Source organism: Monodelphis domestica, chromosome 4 (assembly GCF_027887165.1).
Source record: "Monodelphis domestica isolate mMonDom1 chromosome 4, mMonDom1.pri, whole genome shotgun sequence".
Lineage (NCBI taxonomy): Eukaryota > Metazoa > Chordata > Mammalia > Didelphimorphia > Didelphidae > Monodelphis > Monodelphis domestica.
Genome location: NC_077230.1, coordinates 450580721 through 450602519, shown reverse-complemented (window position 1 = coordinate 450602519; position 21799 = coordinate 450580721). Strand labels below are relative to the sequence as shown.

Genomic DNA, 21799 nt, shown 5'->3' with positions numbered 1-21799 from the left:
ATGCCAGAAAGACCTTTGTGACTGCCTGCCTACATGTGGCTTCATGGTGTAGCATTCTGGTGTGGGTTTGGCAAAAGTCCCATGTGACTGAGTGATGTGTCAGAAATTCAGGACCTGGGACCCTGACTGAGGTTAAAGACTGTCCAATTAGCGGCTCCTGTGGCCAGGACCACTTGTGTGGCATCCAGGAGCTGAAGCCTGGAAAGCTTGGTGCAATTTGGAGCTTAGCCTAGGGCATTGTGAAAGCATTTTTTAGTTAGAATGGTCTGATGATCTCTCTTTTAAACTAATAAATAATTACAAATAAACATAGTCTCCAGAGAATTTTTATTGTTACATAGTAATCTCCCTGTTTCAGAGAAAATCATGTTCCCATTGAACAAATTCATAATTCTCTTCACAATGAATCCTCTGATGCAAAGATCTCCTCAGAATGTATTTTCTGATGTTGAACAATATCTGTACTCCATTTGAATACCTTTCCTTTTTCATTACAATAATAAAATTTGTATCTAGTAGGAATTCTCTAATGGGAAATAACAGACAACTATTACTTAAAAGCATTAGCACACTGATGACATTCATCAGATTTTGCTCCAATATAGATTCTGATGAAAAGGAAGACTGGAGTTGTACCTGAAAGCTTTTCCATATTGATTACATTCTTAAGGTTTCTCTCTATGGTAGTTTTTCTCATCTATAGCAAGACCAGATTTCTGTTAGAATATCTTTCCACATTGATTATATTCATACAGTTTCTATCTATTATGGGCTCTTAGGTGGTAAGAAAGATGGGTTCTGCATGGTGGGAAAGCCTTTCCACATTTATTAATGTGAAAGGGAATTCATTATTCTCTTTGTCTATTTTGAGTTAAAACTTAACCCCTATTTAACACTTTGTTATCAAGTAAGAGAATTCACAAGTCACAAGTCAGAAACTTGTGAATCCTATGATGAAAGTTGACACCTTCAGAGGATGAGGTATGGATCCCGCAGACACTGCCCCCTTGGGCAGTGCTAGGCAATTCAATTCGGAAGCTGTGATTGGCTCCTATGAAGAGCGGAAGGGATAGGAGGCGACTATAAAAAGTCCTGAAAGTCTTTAGCTAGGGGTTGTCTTTGACCTGAATTTGGGGCTTGGAGCTTTGGCTGGTGACCTGCCTCTTGGAGGTGACTTGGGACATGGACCTCAGCTTCACCTCAGGACCTTGCCTCTTGGGTGAGTGAATAGCTAGTTTTCCTTTCCTGGCTTCTGGAGAGAGATTAGTTCTAGAGAAGCCTTCCCCTCTTGGAAGAGGATTCATGGGTGGAACACCGGATCCTCTGGTCGAGTGTTAACAAGCCCTACTGGGCTGAGCCAAGCACCAGAACAATATTTAGTGTGATAGGCTAGACATCTTTTCTACCCTCTTTTTTTATTTCTCTTTCACTCTTTCCACCTCTTTGTAAATAAAAGCTACTAATAGTCATTTTGACTTGAGCTATATTTTAAATTAGAAAACACCATATTATTTTAGAATCTCACATATTTAGTCAAACCCTTAATTTAATTCCTTACATTAAAATCATAAATTTCCTCACCAGTGTGGCTTCTCTGACATACAGGGAGATGAGAATTCTGTGTGAAAACCGTTTCACATTGATTGCATTCATAAGATTTCTCTGCAGTGTGGATTCTTTGGTGTAAAGCCAAGATAGGGCCTTCTCTTTGAAAGGCTTTCCACAATGATTACATTTAGAATGTTTCTCCTAGTGTGGGTTCTCTGATGTACAGAAAGATTGGCTCTCATTCTGAAAGTCTTTCAATACTGATTACATTCATAAGGTTTCTCTCCAGTGAGAGAATTATGGGAATTGTGTAAACCAAACTGAAAAGACTGACTCAATTTTGGGGTAAAAATTTCATTTTCCAGGAAATTCTACCTGCTTGCTAATCATGGAAATTGAGTGACATTCTGTTTTATACCTGTAAAAATCCATCTGCTTACTCTTCTCCCTCACAACTCCTGAAACTCACTTAACTCCCTCACAACTTGGAAAATTCCTATTTTTTCCCTCCAATTAGAATTTAGATTATCTATTTTCCATCCTGGCTTAGAGTCTTTTTTATGTTTTCTTTTATTACAAAAAAAAATTGGTTTCTTCTTGTATTCAGGATTCAGTGCCAAGCCAAGCCAAATGCCTGATTTCTTATGCAATTGGCATGCATAGCTTAATAAGTCAGTATTCTCAGAAGCTTAAACTTTTGTTTCCTTAGTTATTTCAGGCTTCACCCATACTTGAGTGGATTCTTTGATGTTTAGAAAGATGGGAGTTCTGTGTGAAAGCTTTTCCACATTGATGACATTCATAAGGTTTCTCTCCAGTGTGAATTCTCTGATGACAAGCAAGTTTGGAGTTGTCTGTGAAGGCTTTTCCACATTGATGACATTCATAAGGTTTCTCTCCAGTGTGGATTCTCTGATGTTTCAAAAGATTAGCATTCTGTGTGAAATCCTTTCCACATTGTTTACATTTATAAGGTTTCTCTCCAGTGTGGATTCTTTGATGTACAGCAAGACTGGACTTATTTATAAAATTTTTTCCACATTCATTACATTCATAAAGTTTCTCTCCAGTGTGGATTCTCTGATGTATAGCAAGATTAGACTTCTTCATGAAAGTCTTTTCACATTGGTTACATTCATAAGGCTTTTCTCCAGTGTGAATTTTGAGATGGTAAGCTAGAAGAGCCCTATATGGGAAAGCCTTTCCACATTGATTACATTTATAAGGTTTTTCTCCAGTGTGAATTCTCTGGTGTACAGCAAGGCTAGAGTTCTCCTTGAAAGCCTTTCCACATTGATTACATTTATAAGGTTTTTCTCCAGTGTGAATTCTCTGGTGTACAGCAAGGCTAGAGTTCTCCTTGAAAGCCTTTCCACATTGATTACATTCATAAGGTTTCTCTCCAGTGTGGATTCTTTGATGTAGAACAAGTTCAGAGTTCCGTTTGAAAGCTTTTCCACATTGATTGCATTTATAAGGTTTCTCTCCAGTGTGGATTCTCTGATGTACAGCAAGACTGGATTTCTCTGTGAAAGCCTTTCCACACTGATTACATTCATAAGGTTTCTCTCCAGTGTGGATTCTCTGATGTACAGCAAGACTGGATTTCCCTGTGAAAGCCTTTCCACACTGATTACATTCATAAGGTTTCTCTCCAGTGTGGATCCTCTGATGTTTAGAAAGATGGGAATTCTGTGTGAAAGCCTTTCCACATTGATTACATTCATAAGGTTTCTCTCCAGTGTGGATTCTTTGATGTAAAACAAGTTTGGAGTTCTGTTTGAAAGCTTTTCCACATTGATTGCATTTATAAGGTTTCTCTCCAGTGTGGATTCTCTGATGTACAGCAAGACTGGATTTCTGTGTGAAAGCCTTTCCACACTGATTACATTCATAAGGTTTCTCTTCAGTATGGATTCTCTGATGTACAGCAAGACTAGATTTCTGTGTGAAAGCCTTTCCACACTGATTACATTTATAAGGTTTTTCTCCAGTGTGGATTCTTTGACGTGCAACAAGGGAAGAGTGTTCACTAAAAGCTTTATCACATTCATGGCACTCATGAGGTTTCTCTCCAGTGTAGTTTTTCTGATGTATAGCAAGACTGGAGCTGCATTGGAAAGTCTTTCCACACTGATTACATTCAAAAGGTTTCTCTTCAGTATGGATTCTCTGATGTACAGCAAGTTTTAAATTCTCTTTGAAAGCCTTTCCACACTGATTACATTTATAAGGTTTCTCTTCAGTATGGATTCTCTGATGTACAGCAAGACTGGAGTTTTGTCGGAAAGTTTTCCTACACTGACTACATTCATAAGGTTTTTCTCCACTGTGAATTCTCTGATGTCTAGCAAGAGAGCTACTCTCTGTGAAAGCCTTTCCACATTGAATGCATTCATAAGGTTTCTCTCCAGTGTGGATTCTCTGATGAAGAGAAAGACTCAAGGTGTGTTTGAAAGCCTTTTCACATTGATTACATTTATAAGGTTTCTTTATATTGTGGACTCTCTGATGTGCAATGAGGGAAGAGTGTTTATCAAAAGCTCTACCACATTTATGGCATTCATGAGGTTTCTCTCCAGTATGGTTTTTCTGATGTACAGCAAGATGAGAGCAGAGTTGAAAGGGCTTTCCAGATTGATGACACTCATGAGGATTCTCTCCAGTGTGGATTTTCTGATGTTGAACATGTTTGGAATTCTGTGTGAAAACTTTTCTACATTGATTACATTCATGATAGTCAATGAGCTTTAAGTTTTGGCTACAGGCCATCCCACATTCATTACATTTATAAAGTATTTCTCCCTTATGACTTTTCTGATGTCTAATGATGTCTGAATTCAAGCATCTGGACATTCCCCACTGATTACCCTGAGATATTTGTACTTCAGGAAGCTTCTCATGCCCAAACTTTTCAGTAAAGCATTTCCTATTTTCACTATACTGAAAATAATCCTTTCCAGAGACCATTTTCTTATTCTTAATTAGGACTGAATAGTGCCTGAAATCTTTTCCATCTTTATCAGCTTCACAGTGACTTCTTTGATGTTTCCCTATCTTAATATCTGAGTCACAGATTTCTCTCATATTGAAGTCATAGGAACCATGACTCATGAATCTATGCTGGTGAATCTTGTCCACAGAATTGCTGAGCTTTGCAGTAGTCTCATTCATTTCAAAACTGGTTTCTCCATCTGAAGGAAACAAACAAATATAGAGTCACATAGACATATAAGTAAAATCTCTTTATTCAAATAGAAGAAAAGGGACTGACTTCTATTTCCCCCAATCAAAAAGAAGTGTTTTCAAAATTCATTAGAAGAATTAAGCAATTAAAAATGCCATTAGTTCACATATGGAAGGTGATTTATGAAACGATTGATAAACACTGGATGCTCACCACAAACTAATGACACAAACAGAGCTGTATTCTCATTACACATTACAACTCAAGCCATGAACTCAGAATGGCAAAGAGACATGAACAAAATCCCTGCTGATAAGCCTAGAACTCAAACCCTGAGCCTGAAAGTGATCTTTCTTTAGTACTAGATGGTCTTTTTCCATTTCAGTTCCAATTGGTCATTCAAATGCCTTTTGTGGATAATTCTTTTTGTTTTCTGTTGTGTCAGATAAACTTTACACTTTTCTATGCCAACCACTTCTGATGTACTATCACATAATCATTTTGTGGAATTTTCCTAAGCTAAAGTGAGAAATATTTCTATGCCTTTCGTTTGTCATATATAAAATCACATCTTAACTGCAAATTTTTTTTTAATTCAGCAGAGGCATAACAGTCTGTGATGGTCCATGACTTTTTAAAGGATAGCTATTATTCAGTTATTTTTTAAAATTTATCTTTGAGTGTTTGTCTTCCCCAAATCGAAAAGAAAAGCCAAGATTCCTGTAATAAGCAGAACAACAACAAAAAATTCATGTATTTTCCATATTCAAAAATATGTCTCATTCTGTATCTTCTGATCATTATCCTTTCAGGAAGTAGAAGACATAATTCACTATTAGTCTCCTGGAAGCACTTCCCATTTAGTAATTCATGAACACATTGTGGGTTCGTGACTATGGTCTAAGTCAGCGGTTCTCAACCTCTCAATTTGTAGCAATGAGAATACATAATGCATATCAGGTATTTACATTCTGAATCATAACTGTAGCAAAATTACAGTTTTGAAGTAGCCACCAAAATAATTTTTTGGTTTGGAGTCACTGCAACATGAGGAACTGTATTGCGGGGTCATGGCATTAGAAAGGTTGAGAACCTCTAGTCTAAGTGATTTCAGTTAAAACTTCTTAAATGGTACTTTAAGCAGTAAATGATTCCACAATTTTATTACAAAATACACTTTTTCTCTGGAACAATTAGTATATGATGTTTCAAACATAATAGGTTTTTTTATGTAATGATTCCAAACCATATGATCAGGTATACAATGATTTTGGTGTTCAGGTAGTGATTACATCAATCTCTGACTCCTTTTGACTAAGTAAAACAGTTTCTCAATCCATCATCAAATTATTTCCAAATTGCTAGAAAATTTTGACTTTGTAGTATTCCCAGCAAATGGTCCAGGTATGTATATAACTTCACTTGTGGTGTTCTGTAGTATACTGTACCAGGGTAGTTTCCTCATTCTAGAACTACCTTGTAATAGCATCTCATCTGTAATATAATCAGTCATCAGATCATGATGCTACAAATGTGTGTTCTTGCAGATGGCAGGTTCTTTGAAAAATATAATCAATAGACATGGACATTACAAGACATCTTGAAACCATCAGAGCCCATCACAACCATTCTATTAAAAAAAAAAGGCTTTATATTGCCTTTCATTGCATTATGAAAGCTATTGTTTTATTTGAATTTATCTACTATTCTTCTATAGAGCAGATTTCCAAAGATCTGGCTGGCAGCATACACGAGCCATTCTGTAGAGTTTTTGTGAGGGTATAAACAGTGTGCCAGTGAGAGAAAGAAGTATGTCTAAAGATTTCTTTCCTTATTAAGGTTGTTTTAATCAAAAGTATTGTTTTTTAAAAATGCAAAGTAATACAGGCAGTTGAATTTCAAGGGAATTTATGATTTAATGTACTACTTGTAATTAGCAAATAGAAAACTCAATCTATTATATATTAACTAGTAATTCATTGTGGTGATTGTTTTGTGAGATGAAAAATTAATTTCCATCTCTTAGCAAGAGAGTGTATAATTGAAAATCTGTTTTCCTAAAAAAGAACTACATTTCCCAGGAGCCAACCGACATCCTGTCATTACGTACTTCCTATAGACAGGGGATATTAGGCGGGAATGTGGAGGGTCCCAGCTCTATTTCCTGTACCGAGTTTGGTGGTGGTTAGGCGGGCGGTTGAACTGGCTGATCAGCCATGGGCACGTGGTCTTTATTTTGTATCCTCTTTATTCCTTGATTTCTAATGATCATTAATACAGCTCCTAAAATATAGTATTTTTATTATTGAGATTTAATTTTAATTCTTAAATTTTTGGCAACCAGGAGGAATGAGAAAAACTTTCAATTTTTTTAAGATAGCCTAGATAAATTTTTAAGCCATGTTTCTCCTGCCAAGGCATTTCACCCACCCTCGCCAAACTCTGAAAGAACTCCAAAGCTGCTGGCTTGCTTCTTTAGTCCCTACTTTTTGCCTAGTCGCCCTCCCTATGAGCCTGGCTGTTTTCAGTTTGAGGACTCTTGCCTATCTGCTTGAGCCCATGTTCGTGTTCCTCATTCCTTGCTGCTGCCTGCTTCTGCTCAGGCTCCTGATCTTCTTGAACCCGATTGCTCATCCTCCTGCTCCTACCCCAGCCCTGACCCCCAACCCTGACTGACAGCTGCCATTGGTCCTGCTGGGCTGCTGCTAATTGTCGCTGTATCTTCGGACTCACAAACTTGGAGTCGCTCTCTGGGCAGCAACTGGTAAAAACTGGGGTGTATTTTCCTTAGGCTACAATCGGCCTCCTAACTCTCTTTCCATGTGGCTGGGGAAATTCGCGTTTTTACCTCAAGGGGGAAGGAAAGAAGGAAGTTACTCTCCCAAACAGCAAGTAAATTACAAGCATGGCATACCTATGAAAGAGCAATACCATGTCTATTTCAAACAGCTTTTGTCACTCATGAGTGCACTGATCCTTTCACTTATCTTGCTTGAGATTCAGGGGAAAATTTCATCTCTTTACAATCCTTTGCTATTTGGGCTTGCCCAGTCTCTAAGATTCATCCAGTTTGAGATTCCAATTGCTCAAACCCATGGTCTCCCTCACTATGGGAAATATTACAGTTCTGACAAAAGGAATCTGAATGGATACAGAAAGGAACTGTAAAGAGATAATAAGGAAGCCTTTATTTATAAAACATTTTTTACAAAAAAAATATTAAATTTTTATCATTTTCTACATATGATATTATAATATACATGGTTTTTCATAATTTAGGTAGAAAAAATTTACATTTTATAATACATTGTAACAAAAGTAGGAATTTGGAGTAAAAGTTGTCCAGGTCATTACTATAGAATCAAATGCATTAATGAATATGAATAATACAAGTACTAAATTAAATGCCTGGGGAGTTGCACAACACATCTGTTATTTTTGAAAGAGGTTCCAACAACAAAAGCCTTTGGGATCCACTGCTCTGGAATCACAGTTGTTCACTGCATTGATCAGTATGAACTATTCTACTGTTCTGCTCACTCATATTTATCTGTTTAGACAACTCTTCCCAGGTTTCTTTGAAACCGCCTTTTATCATTTCTATTTTTTAAAGACCCTTACTTTCCATCTCATGCAGAAGAACAGTAAGGCCTAGACAATGGGAGTTAAGTGACTTCCCCAGGGTCACATAGCTAGGAAGTGTCTGAAGCCAGATTTAAAACCAGGACCTCTGTCTCTAGAACTGGCTCTCAAGGTAAGGACTCTTTTTTTGATTAACTGTGTCCCCAGCCCTTGGCACAGTGCCTGGCACATAGTAGGCACCTAATAAATGTTTATTAGATTGTGATGTGGGCTGGCAGTAGGCAGTGAGGGACTGTAATAGGAACGGGACTCTCATGCTCTGAAATCAAATCTTGCATTTCGCACGATTTAGCACTGGTTAAACATCAACTGCAAAACCTCTAGTTTCAGCATTATTCAAGCATGAATTGCAGATTGCTCAATTACCCACTCTATGTACTAGATCTATAATATTCTATGTTAGGCATCAGTTCTGTGTAGTTACTCATATTCTTATAACTATAAGACGTACTTAATTACTTATAGTGATCCTCCAACGTACCATATCCGCCCTACCATGTTCTCATCCCAGAAGGGCAGGGAGACCTCTCCCATGTTGACAAATGATGACAAGCTGGACAATGGGGGAACATGGAACCAGAGCTTTGGGGACTTCGGCATTCCAGCATAATTCCCCAAACTTGCACATGCTCTTTATTCCCTATGGCAACAAACCCCAAAACATACCTCTACCTGAATTCAACCATGCCTACCTTTCAGGGGTTTTGGAAAAGGTGAAGATTTCTCTGGAATGGGAGACTGCAATAAATATGCCAACCCTGATCTGTAGAGTGTAGAAAGCTACCACTCTACAGTGGAATTGCTACTATATACTATCAGCTCCAAAAAGGCTAGTCTATTGGCCCCTGGGCTTATTCATCAGCTCCAAGACCACCTGATTAGCCCCCAGACTATTCCACCACCTATTAGGCTATTATACTACCATAAACCTCTTCTTCAAGTAAAATTATTTTTTACTGGATTGAATGGAGTTTGAGTCTCCCATTCTTGCAGTGGAACCCTGCTACAAATTTAGGTGTGTTTCTGCCACAACAATTGTGTTGTTGGGGTGGATCTCTTGCCCCCAGAATATTCCCTCCTTTTTTATCTCCTTTTTCCCCCACTAATTTTCAGTCTTGCTACTTGCTCCTTCCTTTTTGCCATAAATAAAACCAGGTCTCCCTGATAGTCAAAAAAACCTCACTTGATCCAATCATTCCTAACTAGATATTATTCTATCTTTCTTCTGTTTAATTACTAGATAACTAGAGATGTTCATCTATAATTGGTATCTTCAGCCCCTTTATTTTTATTCTCTTTGAAACTCTGATATCTGGCATCTAACGTCATTGTCCAACTAAAACACTTCTCTGCAGTTATAAATCATCTCTAAATGACTTCTCAGTTCTCATCCTTCTTGATCTCTGCCGCCTCTGACACAATCACCCTTTTTTCTTGGACACTCTTCTCTCTAGGTTTTAGAGACACCACTGTCTCCTGGTTCCCCTCCCATATCCAAAACTAGATGCCTTTTCTTCTAACCAAAATTCCTCTACTCTTACTTTCCTACTGCTATCCACAACATCACTCTGCCAATCATCTAAATGTGAAATCGAGATGTAACCCACTCCTTATCATCTCTCACACACTCACAACCCTCAGTTCAATCTTTAATTTAATTTTTTTAACCCATACCTTTTGTCTTAGAATCAATACTGTGTATTGGTTCCAAGGCAGAAGAGTGGTAAGAGCTAGGCAATGGGGTGGGGGTGGGGGTCAAGTGACTTGCCCAGGGTCACCCAGCTGGAAAGTGTCTGAGGCCATATTTGAACCCAGGACCTTCCACTCTCTGACCCTGACTCTCAATCCACTGAGCCACCCAGCTTCCCCCTCATTTCAATCTTTTAGAAAGACCAGTTGACTCTTCTTTTGCACCCTCTCTCACATACAGTCTCTTTTCTCCCAATATTGTCACTTTCTTGGTGGAGATCTAAATAGTCTCACAGCTGAGGTATTACAAGAGGCTGTTGGTGAGTCTTGTTGCCTTGAGACTCTCTCCAGGCCACTCAATCCTACTTAAAGCTTCCAATTCATCTTCCTAAACAAAGCACACATCTGACCATGCCAAAATCTATTCAATAAGTTCCAGTGCCTCCCAAAGAACCAGGATCAAACACAAAATGACCTGGTTGCTAAAGCCCTACATCACCTTCCACTCTTACATTTTGAATATTGTTTTCCCTTACTCCCCCTCCACATATGGGATAGTGGTACAGGCCTCCTTCTTCTTCCTTAAATAGGACCCTCCATCTCCTGATTCCTTGTGCTTTCCCTGGCTTCCCCTTATGCCTAGAATGTCCGTCCAGGCTTCCCTGAAGTTCTGCCTAAAACTCCCCTATTCCAGTTCACTTGATTTTTCTGCCTTTCCTCTTTTTATTAATTATAATTTATCCTGGATAGAGCAGGTCTCCACATAATTGTCTGCATGTTGTTCTTCCCACTAGATTGTGAACTTCCTGAGAACAGGCTGTCCCTAGCCTTTCTTTATATCAATGTACTTAGCATAATGTCTGGCACACACTAGGTTTTTAATATATATTTGTTGAGTTGAAGGTCAAGAAAAGAGCTCTTAGGGGACAGCCTCAACCCTTTTTGAATGCTTTCAGAAGATTTCTGGACCCCATAGTTCTAAACAATGACTTCTTATATGATCACAGATTTATCACTAGCAGGACTGTGAAAGGTTATGGGCTCTAACGCCTAATTTCACAAGTGGGAAAACTAAGACTCAAAAGTTTAGTGACTTTTCCAGTATTATACTGATAAAAAGCATCTGAAAAAGAATACCAAGTCAGGTCCTCTTGCCTACAAACTTAGCATTCTGTTCACTACAACACAGATGCTTCTTATGATAACAACGTTTTATCTTGAAATTGCTTTCCTCTCACTCACCTAGAGAAGAATTCTTTAGTCCTTTTTGATCCAGGATCCATAATGCTTCCTTTTCCTCAAAATGGGAGATCAAGTCTTCTCTGACAACTGGAATTCCTGGGCATGAGGAATAAGGAAAGGATGAAGATAGAGAGAATCTTATACTTTATTCCCCTTTAGGGAAAGGGGACTAGCAGCAATGACCATCCTATGGATGGACCATAAGATTCATTGAGGATGATAGACATATTTATTTTGGTGAGTTTGGGAGTAGGGAGAAGATAATGCAGTCAATTTGGAAATAAAAAATTCTCTCTTTATCTCTTTCAAAGAAGGATGGGTACATTCCATTACTTCCATTATCAAGAAATTAGAGTCAGCTAGTAGTTCAATGGTGAGAGCCCTGGGCTTAAAGTAAGGAAGACTAGAGTTGAAATCCAGTCAGATACTTATGCCCATAGGAAAGTCACTTAACCTCTATTTGCCTTAGTTTCCTTAACAGTAAAAACAAACTTATAGGGTTCTGGGTGGATCAGCTGAGATAATATTTATAAAGTACTAAGAATAGTTCCTGGCACATAGCTAGCCTACATAAATATTTATTTCTTTCCCCTCTTTCTCCACCATCTTTGCTGGAATTTGGGGGAAGAATGAAAAACAAAGATAAAATTATTATATAAAGCAGGACTGGGTGTAATAAACTACAAATTTATGCTTGTTAACAAGGATTTTTTAAAGACTAAATCCATCCCAAAGAAGAAACTCTTGCTAGAGAGGAGGTTCCCTTCACTTCCCACCTTCAAGGAATGTATGATTTTGCAGACAAATTTCAGGTCCAGGGTAGGAGCTAGTTTAGATAACCTCCAAAATTAGTTCCAAGTCTGAGATTCTATAACCAACCCTTATTTGTTCTATAACATGCTAAAATAGGAAAGAGATAGCTTCAAAAGCAACAAAAGGAAGTCCTAACTTTCTATCATAAAAAGTTAAGACCTTTTTGTTGGCAAAACCAGGTAGTAGTAGGAGTCTGTTGAAAGATCATCATCACTTTTGCCTTTCTAATAACCGACAAATGCTCACTCCAACCCAGCCCAATAGAAAAGAAAGGAAGACCCTCCTTTGGTGGCAGGTTCAGAGTTCCCAAGGCAAGTTATACTTACCCAGGGAGAGCAGGTTCTGGGAGTTTTCCAGCATAACTGTCTTGTACAACTCTTTCTGAGAATGGTTTAAGAGGTGCCATTCCTCCTGGGTGAAGTCCACAGTCACATCCTTGAATGTCAGTGAATCCTAACCATGAAAATTCACAAGAGTTAGGGCTAAAAGAGACTTCAGAATTCAAAGCTTATCACTTTACAGAAGAAAACTGAAGTACAGAGAAGGGATTTTTCTAAAGATCATGTGGCTTACAAGTGTCAGTGCCAACACTCAAATCCGTAGTCATTAAAGCCCAATGGAAAACTGAAAAAAAAAAAAAAACCAAACATTTTTATATTTGCTGTGGGAATGAATTTGCCAAATATCTTACTATAAAATACTTGTATGGAATCAAGGATAAAGTAGGCATTCTATAAGAAAGGTATGAGGATCTGTGGAGGAAAAAGAGAGAGTGATATTGAACTTCCCAAAAAGGACCAAGTGACATGTTAAGAAAACTCTATAGAGTGTGTGAAAAGTTGGCAAGTACTGTATATGCTGGAGGAAGAGATGTTTACCAGCGATCAATGAAGAGAGGGCAAAGAAAAATGAACTGTCTAGTGAATTTCCTAAAATCATGAAATAAAGTCTTATCTATAAGAAAACATGAAGAGGATTCATAAGAGAAAGAACAATCTGGACTATACTGAGTAATATGAAACTGGAATCAACCAAGTGAAGAATTATTTATGGTTAGTTACTATATTGAGAGCTTCAGGTGACAATGTATAAGATTTATCATAGTCAAAACATTTTATTTCTTTGCTTTATGATTGCTTGTACTTGTTAATGGTATGTATTAATTTTCATTTTTCATTATATAGATACTAAAAGCAATTATGATGACAAAAAGAGATTTCCTTCCTTTATTAAAAATGTATTATTTCATTACCTGAGGTTGGAGATGAAGTTAATTCATTAGAAAGACATTTCCAATTTTTAAGTGTGAGAATTTATTTTTCACATATTGTATTAAATCTTGTATCAATGCTCTAGAATAGAAAGTCTTATATATTAAGTCCTGTACACTTGGGAGAATTACCGTGCATTTTCTTTGGGGTACCAAAGAATGTCTTCCTTTTTAATTGAATTTGATTAATAAATGAATGGGAGGATTTTTTTCCTGTGTCTATGACAAATCCCTCATATGTTCCTAATGGAGATGGGAAGAGGTAGATGGTTTGATAGATCACCTCATAATTATTTATCCACCAAATAGAAATGTCTTGTGATGTTCAAGAGAAGAACTGAAGAATGAGCTCTTAAAACTATTTATTAAGCTCCCAATTCAGCATCTGGGTCCCTGGTCATTTGAAAGGGCCATGAAGATTCATATATCACCATATTGGTTATGATTCTGGCCAAATCAAGAAATGGATATATGCGGGGAGCCAACAAACCCCCCACTGGCTGACAAGGTTACAGTTTGGGAGCTGGGAACTAAAAGGCAGCCCCCCAAGAACACGGCCCCCCACTGACCCCCCCCCCCAGTGACTTCTCTCTCTCCAACTTTCCTAACTAATGGACTTGGCAAGATTATTGTTTCCTCCCTAATACAGGAGAAATAATATGAGAGCAAAGACTTATAGGACCAATACACATATATCCCACTTTAATCCCCCTAGATTATTACCCCCCAAAAGATTGCATTCATAGAATTAAAATATAAAGATCACTACCCATTACTCCTCCTTTCTCTCATTCAAGCATAGATACACTTCAAGGCCCCACAATAAACACTGACCACATACTTGAGCAGTATAATAAATCTTTCCTTACAGTTATCACACTCCAATGAATTTGTTGATGAACAGAAACAAGGCAGCATTGCTAGGCACTTCAAAGTAACATAAGAAAAACAGAATTTGTAAATTGAGGAAAACCCCCAACCTGGTCTGCTTTAAGTCACCTTTTAACTTTGCACTTAGATACGAAAATGTTTTGTTATTCATCTCCCAAGCAATTGTGATTGATAGTGAAAGCTGAGAAATTTTAAGATTCACAATAATATTGTTCTTTCACTTTCATAATTTCAATTTTGTCTGCAACAGGTACAATTTATGCTTTTTGGAAATCCATATTTGCCTTTTAACTTTATTCCTAAATTATTTAATTCCTGAATAAATAAGGAATTTGTTGGTCTTTTTCCAATTTTTGAGTCCCAAGAATTTACAAAGCTTTCCTTTGTAACTTTTAAGTCACAATTCTTTCTTGCATGGTATTTATTCATAGTTTGGGCTCTCACTATAGGAAGGCAATACTTTTGTTGGTTCATAATTCATATCTAATTAATTCTCTAATTCACAACAGAAACTATTGCAAACCTCCTTCTTCTCAAACTTCCCACATATATCCTTCACTCTCAATTCACAAATTTACTTTTTCTATTTTATTGATATAAACATTTATAAACATGAATTTCCCCCTAGTTATCTCTTTATAACCCATAAATTTTACTAGGTTGTCTCTGTCATTTTCTTTAATTAAATTGTTGATTGTTTCATTGACTTGTTCTTTGACCCATTCATTTTTTAGGATAAGGTTATTTAGTTTCCAATTAATTTTCAGTCTTTCTGCTGACCTTTGTTGAATTTAATTTTAATTGCATTATGTTCTAAAAAGAATTTTTATGCCCTATTATGTGCTCAATTTTTGTGAAGGTGCCATGTATCCCTGAGAAATAAGTGCCAAATCAAAATTTTCTAAATTTTACTTATTACCTTAACTTCTTTATTTTTTGGTTGGATTAATCTAATTCTTATAGGAGATGGTTCAAGTCTGCCACTAGTAACATTTTACTATTTCTTCCTGTAACTAATATAACTTTTCTTTTAGGAATCTGGATCTCATGCCATTTGGTACATATATGTTTGATATTGTTTCATTATCTGTAATGCTTTTTATCATGATGTAATTTCCTTCCTTATCTCTTTTGAATAGATCAATTTTTATTTTTTCTTTGTCTGACATTATGATTGCTACTCCTGCTTTTTTTACTTTCGCTGAGGCATAGATTCTACTCCAGCCCCTTTTATTCAGTGTGTATCTCCTTGCTTTAAATGTGTTTCCTGTAGACAGTATATTGTGGGACTCTGGTTTTTTAATCCACTCTCCTATCCGTTTCCATTTTATGGGTGAATTAATTCCATTTGCCTTCATAGTTATGTTTAATAATTGTATTGTATTTCCCTCCATCGTATTTTCTTTATTTACTCTTCTCTACTTTTGGCCTTTCCCTCTTCACAGATGTTTTGATTTCAATAACCCCCCCCCAATTTACCCTCCTTTTTGTCCATCCCCCCCTTTAATTCTCCCCACCCTCCTACTCCATTAAAGCATAACTATATACTATATATATATGTGTATATGTATATAGTCTATATAAACTATAACTGACCGAGTGTGGGTGTTCTTCCCATTTAGAGCTAGTTCCAATGAGCATAGGGTTCAAGAATCCACCCTTCCCCCCATCTTCTCTTCCACTATATTTGTCTCTTATGCTCCTCTTAAAGAAAGGTAATTTAACCTCACCTATCTCTCCTGTTTTCTTCTTCTTATATTTTCCTCTTTCCCATCCCTCTTTTTTTCCACATTAGCCCATCTTATTTAGCTTCTTTACTTCTTTCCTATATACTCCTTTCCATTGCCTTAATAGTAATAAAGTTCATAAGTAGCTTAGGGGTGTATGGGGTTTTCAAGGAGGGATAGTATCTCTGGGATGGAGGGCTTGTCGTGCCCTCTTAGGGCAGCTCTCCAGCCTCTGACCCCCACCTGACACCCAGCTCTCACTTGTGGCTCCTAGTAGTTGCTAGCATGCTGTAGCAGCCACACCCCCTGCAACGGCTTCGACAGGCCAGCTAAACTTTGTGAGGGTAGACATTGGATCATCGACCCCTGGTGAACCAGGGCTTTGCTCACCCAGCATGTGAAGACTGTTTCGGCGGAACAGGCAGAAGAAACCAATATGAAGGTTCGACGGCTGAGATGGCGATACAGCAAAGCACTGTGGAGTGCTTAGGGCGTGTTGGACTACAAAAGACAACACAGCCATCCAATACAGCTGAGGAAGTCTCCAGGTGTAACGACTTTTTGTACCACTGGACCCAGGCTTCCAAAGCCGAGAGAGTGGGACTGTCTCTGTGCATCGACTTTTCCACTTAAATCTCTTTCACGCACAAGTATCTTTGTGCACACTCATCTATCCTAACCCCATCCACCCTCTTCAAGACCTGCGGCGATGGGGGAGTGGCGACGCAACAGGTGGAGGTGACCACTGGCAGTTGTAGTCACGATCCTGCACATAGGCGGCCCACGGACCAGTGGTCGCTCGGCCCTGTGGGCAGCAGGGACGTTCGGCAGCATCCTGGGCAACTGAGCAGCCCTCTCTAGGACAGCACTGCTCACCCTAATCAGGGGAGGGGACTAGAAAAGGTGTCCCAAACATTGCCTGCCCTACAAACACCCAGTCAGCACACCGCGGCTGGCGGGTCATCCCTTTAAGTGGTCAAAATCAAAGAAAACAAAAATACAAAGAAACTCCTACATGCCACATGGAACATCAGGACATTACTTGACAGAGAGAATATCCCAAGACCTGAGAGAAGAACAGCTCTAATCGGTAAAGAACTGGCATGATATAACATCGACATCGCAGCATTAAGCAAAACACACTTATCAGAAGAGGGATCACTCAGCGAACCCACCACTGGATACACCTTCTTCTGGAAAGGTAGAGCCACAAATGAAGACAGAATCCACGGTGTTGGCCTGGCTATCAAAACCAGTTTGCTCAAACAGCTGCCAGACTTGCCTGTGGGCATCAGCGAGAGGCTCATGAAGATCCATTTGCCTCTCAGAAAACACTGTTATGCCACAATCATCAGCGCATATGCCCCTACACTGACCAGCATAGAGGAGACCATCGAGCAGTTCTACTCTGACCTGACTGCTGTCCTGCACTCAGTGCCCACAAATGACAAGCTGATACTACTAGGAGACTTCAACGCCCACATTGGCCAGGACCATGAAAGATGGAAAGGAGTGCTCGCCAAACACGGCGTGGGCAAAATGAACAACAACGGCCTATTGCTACTCAGCAAATGCTCAAAGTTCGAACTCACCATCATGATCACTGTGTTCAGAATGGCGAACAAATATAAAACAATGTGGATGCACCCACAATCAAAACAGTGGCATCTCATTGACTACATCATTGTATGCTGGCGAGACATCCAGGATGTACAGATCACCAGAGTCATAAGAGGAGCTGAATGCTGGACAGACTACCAATTAGTTAGAGCAACTCTTCAAATGCACATTGCCCCCTCGCAATCCAAAATGCGCCCAGACAGTTCGCGCATTTTACAACGTGAGTTGTCTTAGAGATCCATCTTATTTGCAAACATTCCAGTCCTGCCTAGATGACAAGCTGTCTGTCAAGGGACCACTCACTGGAAGCTCAACCGAGAAATGGAACCAGTTCAGAGACATGGTGATGGAAACATCAAAGGCAGTATTAGGCCCCAAACAACCCAACCACTAGGACTGGTTTGACAAGAACAATACTGCTATTGAAGACCTATTGAGCAAAAAGAACAAAGCCTTTATGGAGTGGCAAAATAACCCAAACTCTGCTCCTAAAAAGAACAGATTCAAGTCTCTCCAAGCCACGGTGCAGTGTGAGATCAGGAAAATGCAAGACCGATGGTGGGGGAAAAAAGGCAGAAGAAATCCAGCCCTTTGCTGATATGAAAAACTACAAACAATTTTTCAGTGCCCTCAAGACTGTCTATGGGCCATTAAAACCCACCACCACTCCCTTGCTATCCTCTGATGGTGATACTCTCATAAAAGATAAAAAAGGCATCAGCAACAGGTGGAAAGAACACTTCAGTCAGCTTCTCAACTGAACTTCTTCAACCAAAGCGCCCTTGACCAGATCCCCCCAAAACCGCACCATTGAACAACTTGACATGCCTCCTTCAATAGAGGAAGTCTAAAAAGCCATTAAACAAATGAGTGCAGGCAAGGCACCCGGTAAAGACGGGATCCCAACTGAGATGTACAAGGCCTTAAATGGAAAGGTGCTTCAGGCATTCCACATAGTGCTGACCAACATATGGGAAGAGGAAGACATGCCCCCAGAACTCAGAGATGCCTCCATCGTAGCCCTATACAAGAACAAAGGTGCATGAGCAGCCTGTGACAACTACAGAGGCATCTCACTACTCTCCACTGCTGGAAAGATCCTCGCCCGTGTTATACTCAACAGACTCCTGTCATCTGTTTCAGAGCAGAACCTGCCTGAATCACAATGTGGCTTCCAACCAGATCGCAGCACCATCAACATGGTCTTCACAGTGAGGCAAATGCAGGAAAAATGCCTTGAGCAGAACCTGAGTCTCTACATTGTCTTCATAGACCTGACGAAGGCATTCAACACATTGAACAGGGACGCATTGTGGGTGATCCTTAGCAAGCTCCGTTGCCCAGCAAAATTCGTCAAACTGATCCAGCTCTTTCATGTCAACATGACAGGGGAAGTCCTATCTGGTGGAGAGACTTCCGATCGCTTCAACATCTCCAATGGTATGAAACAAGGCTGCATCCTTGCTCCGGTGCTATTCAACCTATCCTTCACCCAAGTATTACGACATGCTGTGATGGATCTAAATCTGGGCATCTACATCATATACCAACTGGATGGCTCAGTATTCAACCTTTGCCGCCTGACTGCAAAAAGACAATAGAGAGACTCATCCTGGAAGCTCTCTTCTCAGATGACTGCTCTCATGGCCCACCAAGAAAATCATCTTCAAACCATTTTGGACAGATTCTCTACAGCAACAAAACTGTTTGGCCTGACTATCAGCCTCAGCAAAACAGAGGTGCTGTTCCAACCTGCACCAGGGAGGCCAACGAACCTGCCGTGCATTACAATCGACGGCATGCAGCTTTCTAACGCCAACACTTTCAAGTACCTGGGCAGCACCATCACCAATGGCGGGTCCCTAGACCACGAGATCAATGCCAGGATCCAAAAGGCCAGTCAGGTATTTGGGCAGCTGCGCTGCAAAGTTCTCCAACACAGCGGTGTAAGCACTGCAACGAAGCTCAAAGTGTACAACGCAGTGGTCCTCAGCTCGCTCCTGTACAGTTGTGAGACATGGACACTGTACCGGAAGCACATGAAACAGCTGGAGCAATTCCACCAACGCTCTCTCTGGTCAATCATGAAGATCCGATGACAGGACAGAATCACCAACCAGGAAGTCCTCGACAGAGCCAACTCCACCAGCATCGAAGTCATGGTCCTCAAAACCCAGCTACAATGGTCTGGACACGTCATCCACATGGACCCACAGTGAATACCAAGACAGGTATTCTGTGGTGAACTGTCAGCTGTACTCAGGAAACAAGGTCCACCAAAGAAAAGATTCAAGGATCAGCTAAAGTCAAACTTGAAGTGGGCTGGCATTACACCAAAGCAACTAGAACTTGCTGCCTCTGTCAGAAGCAGCTGGCAAACCCATATTAACCATGCCGCCACCACCTTTGAAGATGAACGACGTCGACGTCTCGGCGCTGTGCGTGAACGCCGACACCAGGCCACAACCGCACCTCCCATAACAACTGGCGTCCCATGCCCCATCTGCCACAAACTTTGCACGTCAGTCTTTGGACTTCAAAGCCATATGAGGGTACACCGTAGATGAAAACACACAAAGACAATTGTCATTCTCAGTCACCGAGTGACTACTACTAAGTAGCTTAGGTAATTTAGGTATTTTGCATACCCTAAGTACCTTATCTTTCTCAAGAATCATAGATAATTTCATTATTTCAATTATCACCTACCCAGGTATGGAATGTACTCAATTTTATCAAAACCCTTAAGTTTTCACTTTGTCTTTTTATGCTTCTCCTGAGTGTCAAATCACTCATCAAATTTTCTTCTCAGCTCTGGTTTTTTTGGTGAGGAAGATCTGAAATTCCTCTGTTTTATTAAACGTCTATTTTTCCCCTGAAGAATTTGCTCGGTTTTGATAGGCATGTAATTAATTCTAGGTTGTAGGCCTAAATCTCTTGCCTTTTGGAATATTATATTCTATGCCCTTTGGTCCTTTAATGTAGAAGGTACTAGGTCATTTGTAATACTGAATGTGGCTCCATGACATCTTAATTCCTTCTTTCTGGCTGTTTGTAGTACTTTTCCCTTGGCCTGGGAGTTCTGGAACCTGAACACAATAGTCCTAGGGTATTTTATTTTGGGAGGCCCTTTCAGGAACCGTCCACTGATTCTCCCAATTTCCATCTTTCCTTCTTATTCAAGGATATCAGGGTAGTTTTTCCTGATGATTTTTTGTAATATGATGTCCAGGCTTTTTTTTTTTTTTTGTGATCATGGCCTTCAGGTATTCCAATGATTCTTAGATTATTTCTTCTGGATCCATTCTCCAGGTCAGTCATTTTTCCAGAGAGGTATTTTAGAGTTAATTTTTTTTCATTTCCTTGATCTTCTCTTATTGTTTCTTGATTTCTCATGGTTTCACCAGCCTCCATTTGTCCATTCCAATTTTTAGGAAGTTATTTTTTTCTCTTAATTTTTTGTTCCTTTTTCCATTTAGCCGATCCCACTCTCCAAAGAGTTGTTTTCTTCAATGTTTTTTTTTTTGCTTCCACTTCCATTTGGTACATTCTATTCCTTAGGGAGTTGTTTTCTTCAAGGTATTATTATGTGTCCCTTTCCTTTTAGCCCATTCTAGTTTTTAGGATGTTTTTTTCTTCAGTGTATTTTCTCCCCAGCTGTTGAGTTTTTCTATCAATTCTCTTTTTGTTTTTAACTTCTTTTCAACTTCTTCCAGGGATTCTTTTGGACCTGACATTTCATACTTTCTTTTGAGGCTGCACATGTATCCTTTATGACATTGTTCTCTTCTGAATTTGTATTTTGGTCTTTTCTATCACTAAAGTAGCTTTCTAAGGTCAAGATTTGCTTTTTTCTGTCTGCTCTTTTTTTCTAGTTCCCCCCTCCCCATTATTTTATCTATCCATTGAGGTTCTTCTCTGTTACTGGGGTAGAGGGCACATTGCTTCAAACTTTCAGAGTATTCTTCCCTGGTTCTTGGGGTCCAGCTGTCTTTGTTTCTCACAATGTGTTTGTTGAAGAGGTGGCCCTGTTGGCTTGCTCAGGGGAGGTATGCAATTGTTCTGTTCAGCTACATTCATCAGTTCCCCTGCTGTTTTGTGGACTAGGCTGATCCACACATCTCAAATGGATGCCTAATAGATAACTTAAATTCAACATGTCCAAAAGGG

The 21799-nt window shown here is 39.3% G+C and overlaps 1 protein-coding gene across 4 annotated transcripts in view; it reads right to left on the bottom strand.

Annotated features, from left to right (window-relative positions):
• Window positions 1-310: 310 nt before the first annotated feature.
• Window positions 311-21799, bottom strand: part of LOC100617593 (zinc finger protein 665-like) — a 35872-nt gene continuing 14383 nt past the window's right edge. For 3 of the 4 annotated variants that reach the window (XM_007492193.3, XM_016422329.2, XM_056796922.1), the window contains 3 exons: window positions 12448-12574; window positions 11309-11404; window positions 311-4742 (listed from right to left, as the gene is read on the bottom strand). In XM_007492193.3, the coding sequence (XP_007492255.1) occupies window positions 2263-4742; window positions 11309-11404; window positions 12448-12574 (2703 nt within the window). In that variant the 3' untranslated portion in view covers window positions 311-2262. Of the gene's footprint in view, window positions 4743-11308; window positions 11405-12447; window positions 12575-12694; window positions 12746-21799 lie in introns of all 4 variants that reach the window. The other variant, XM_016422328.2, reaches the window with a different exon arrangement.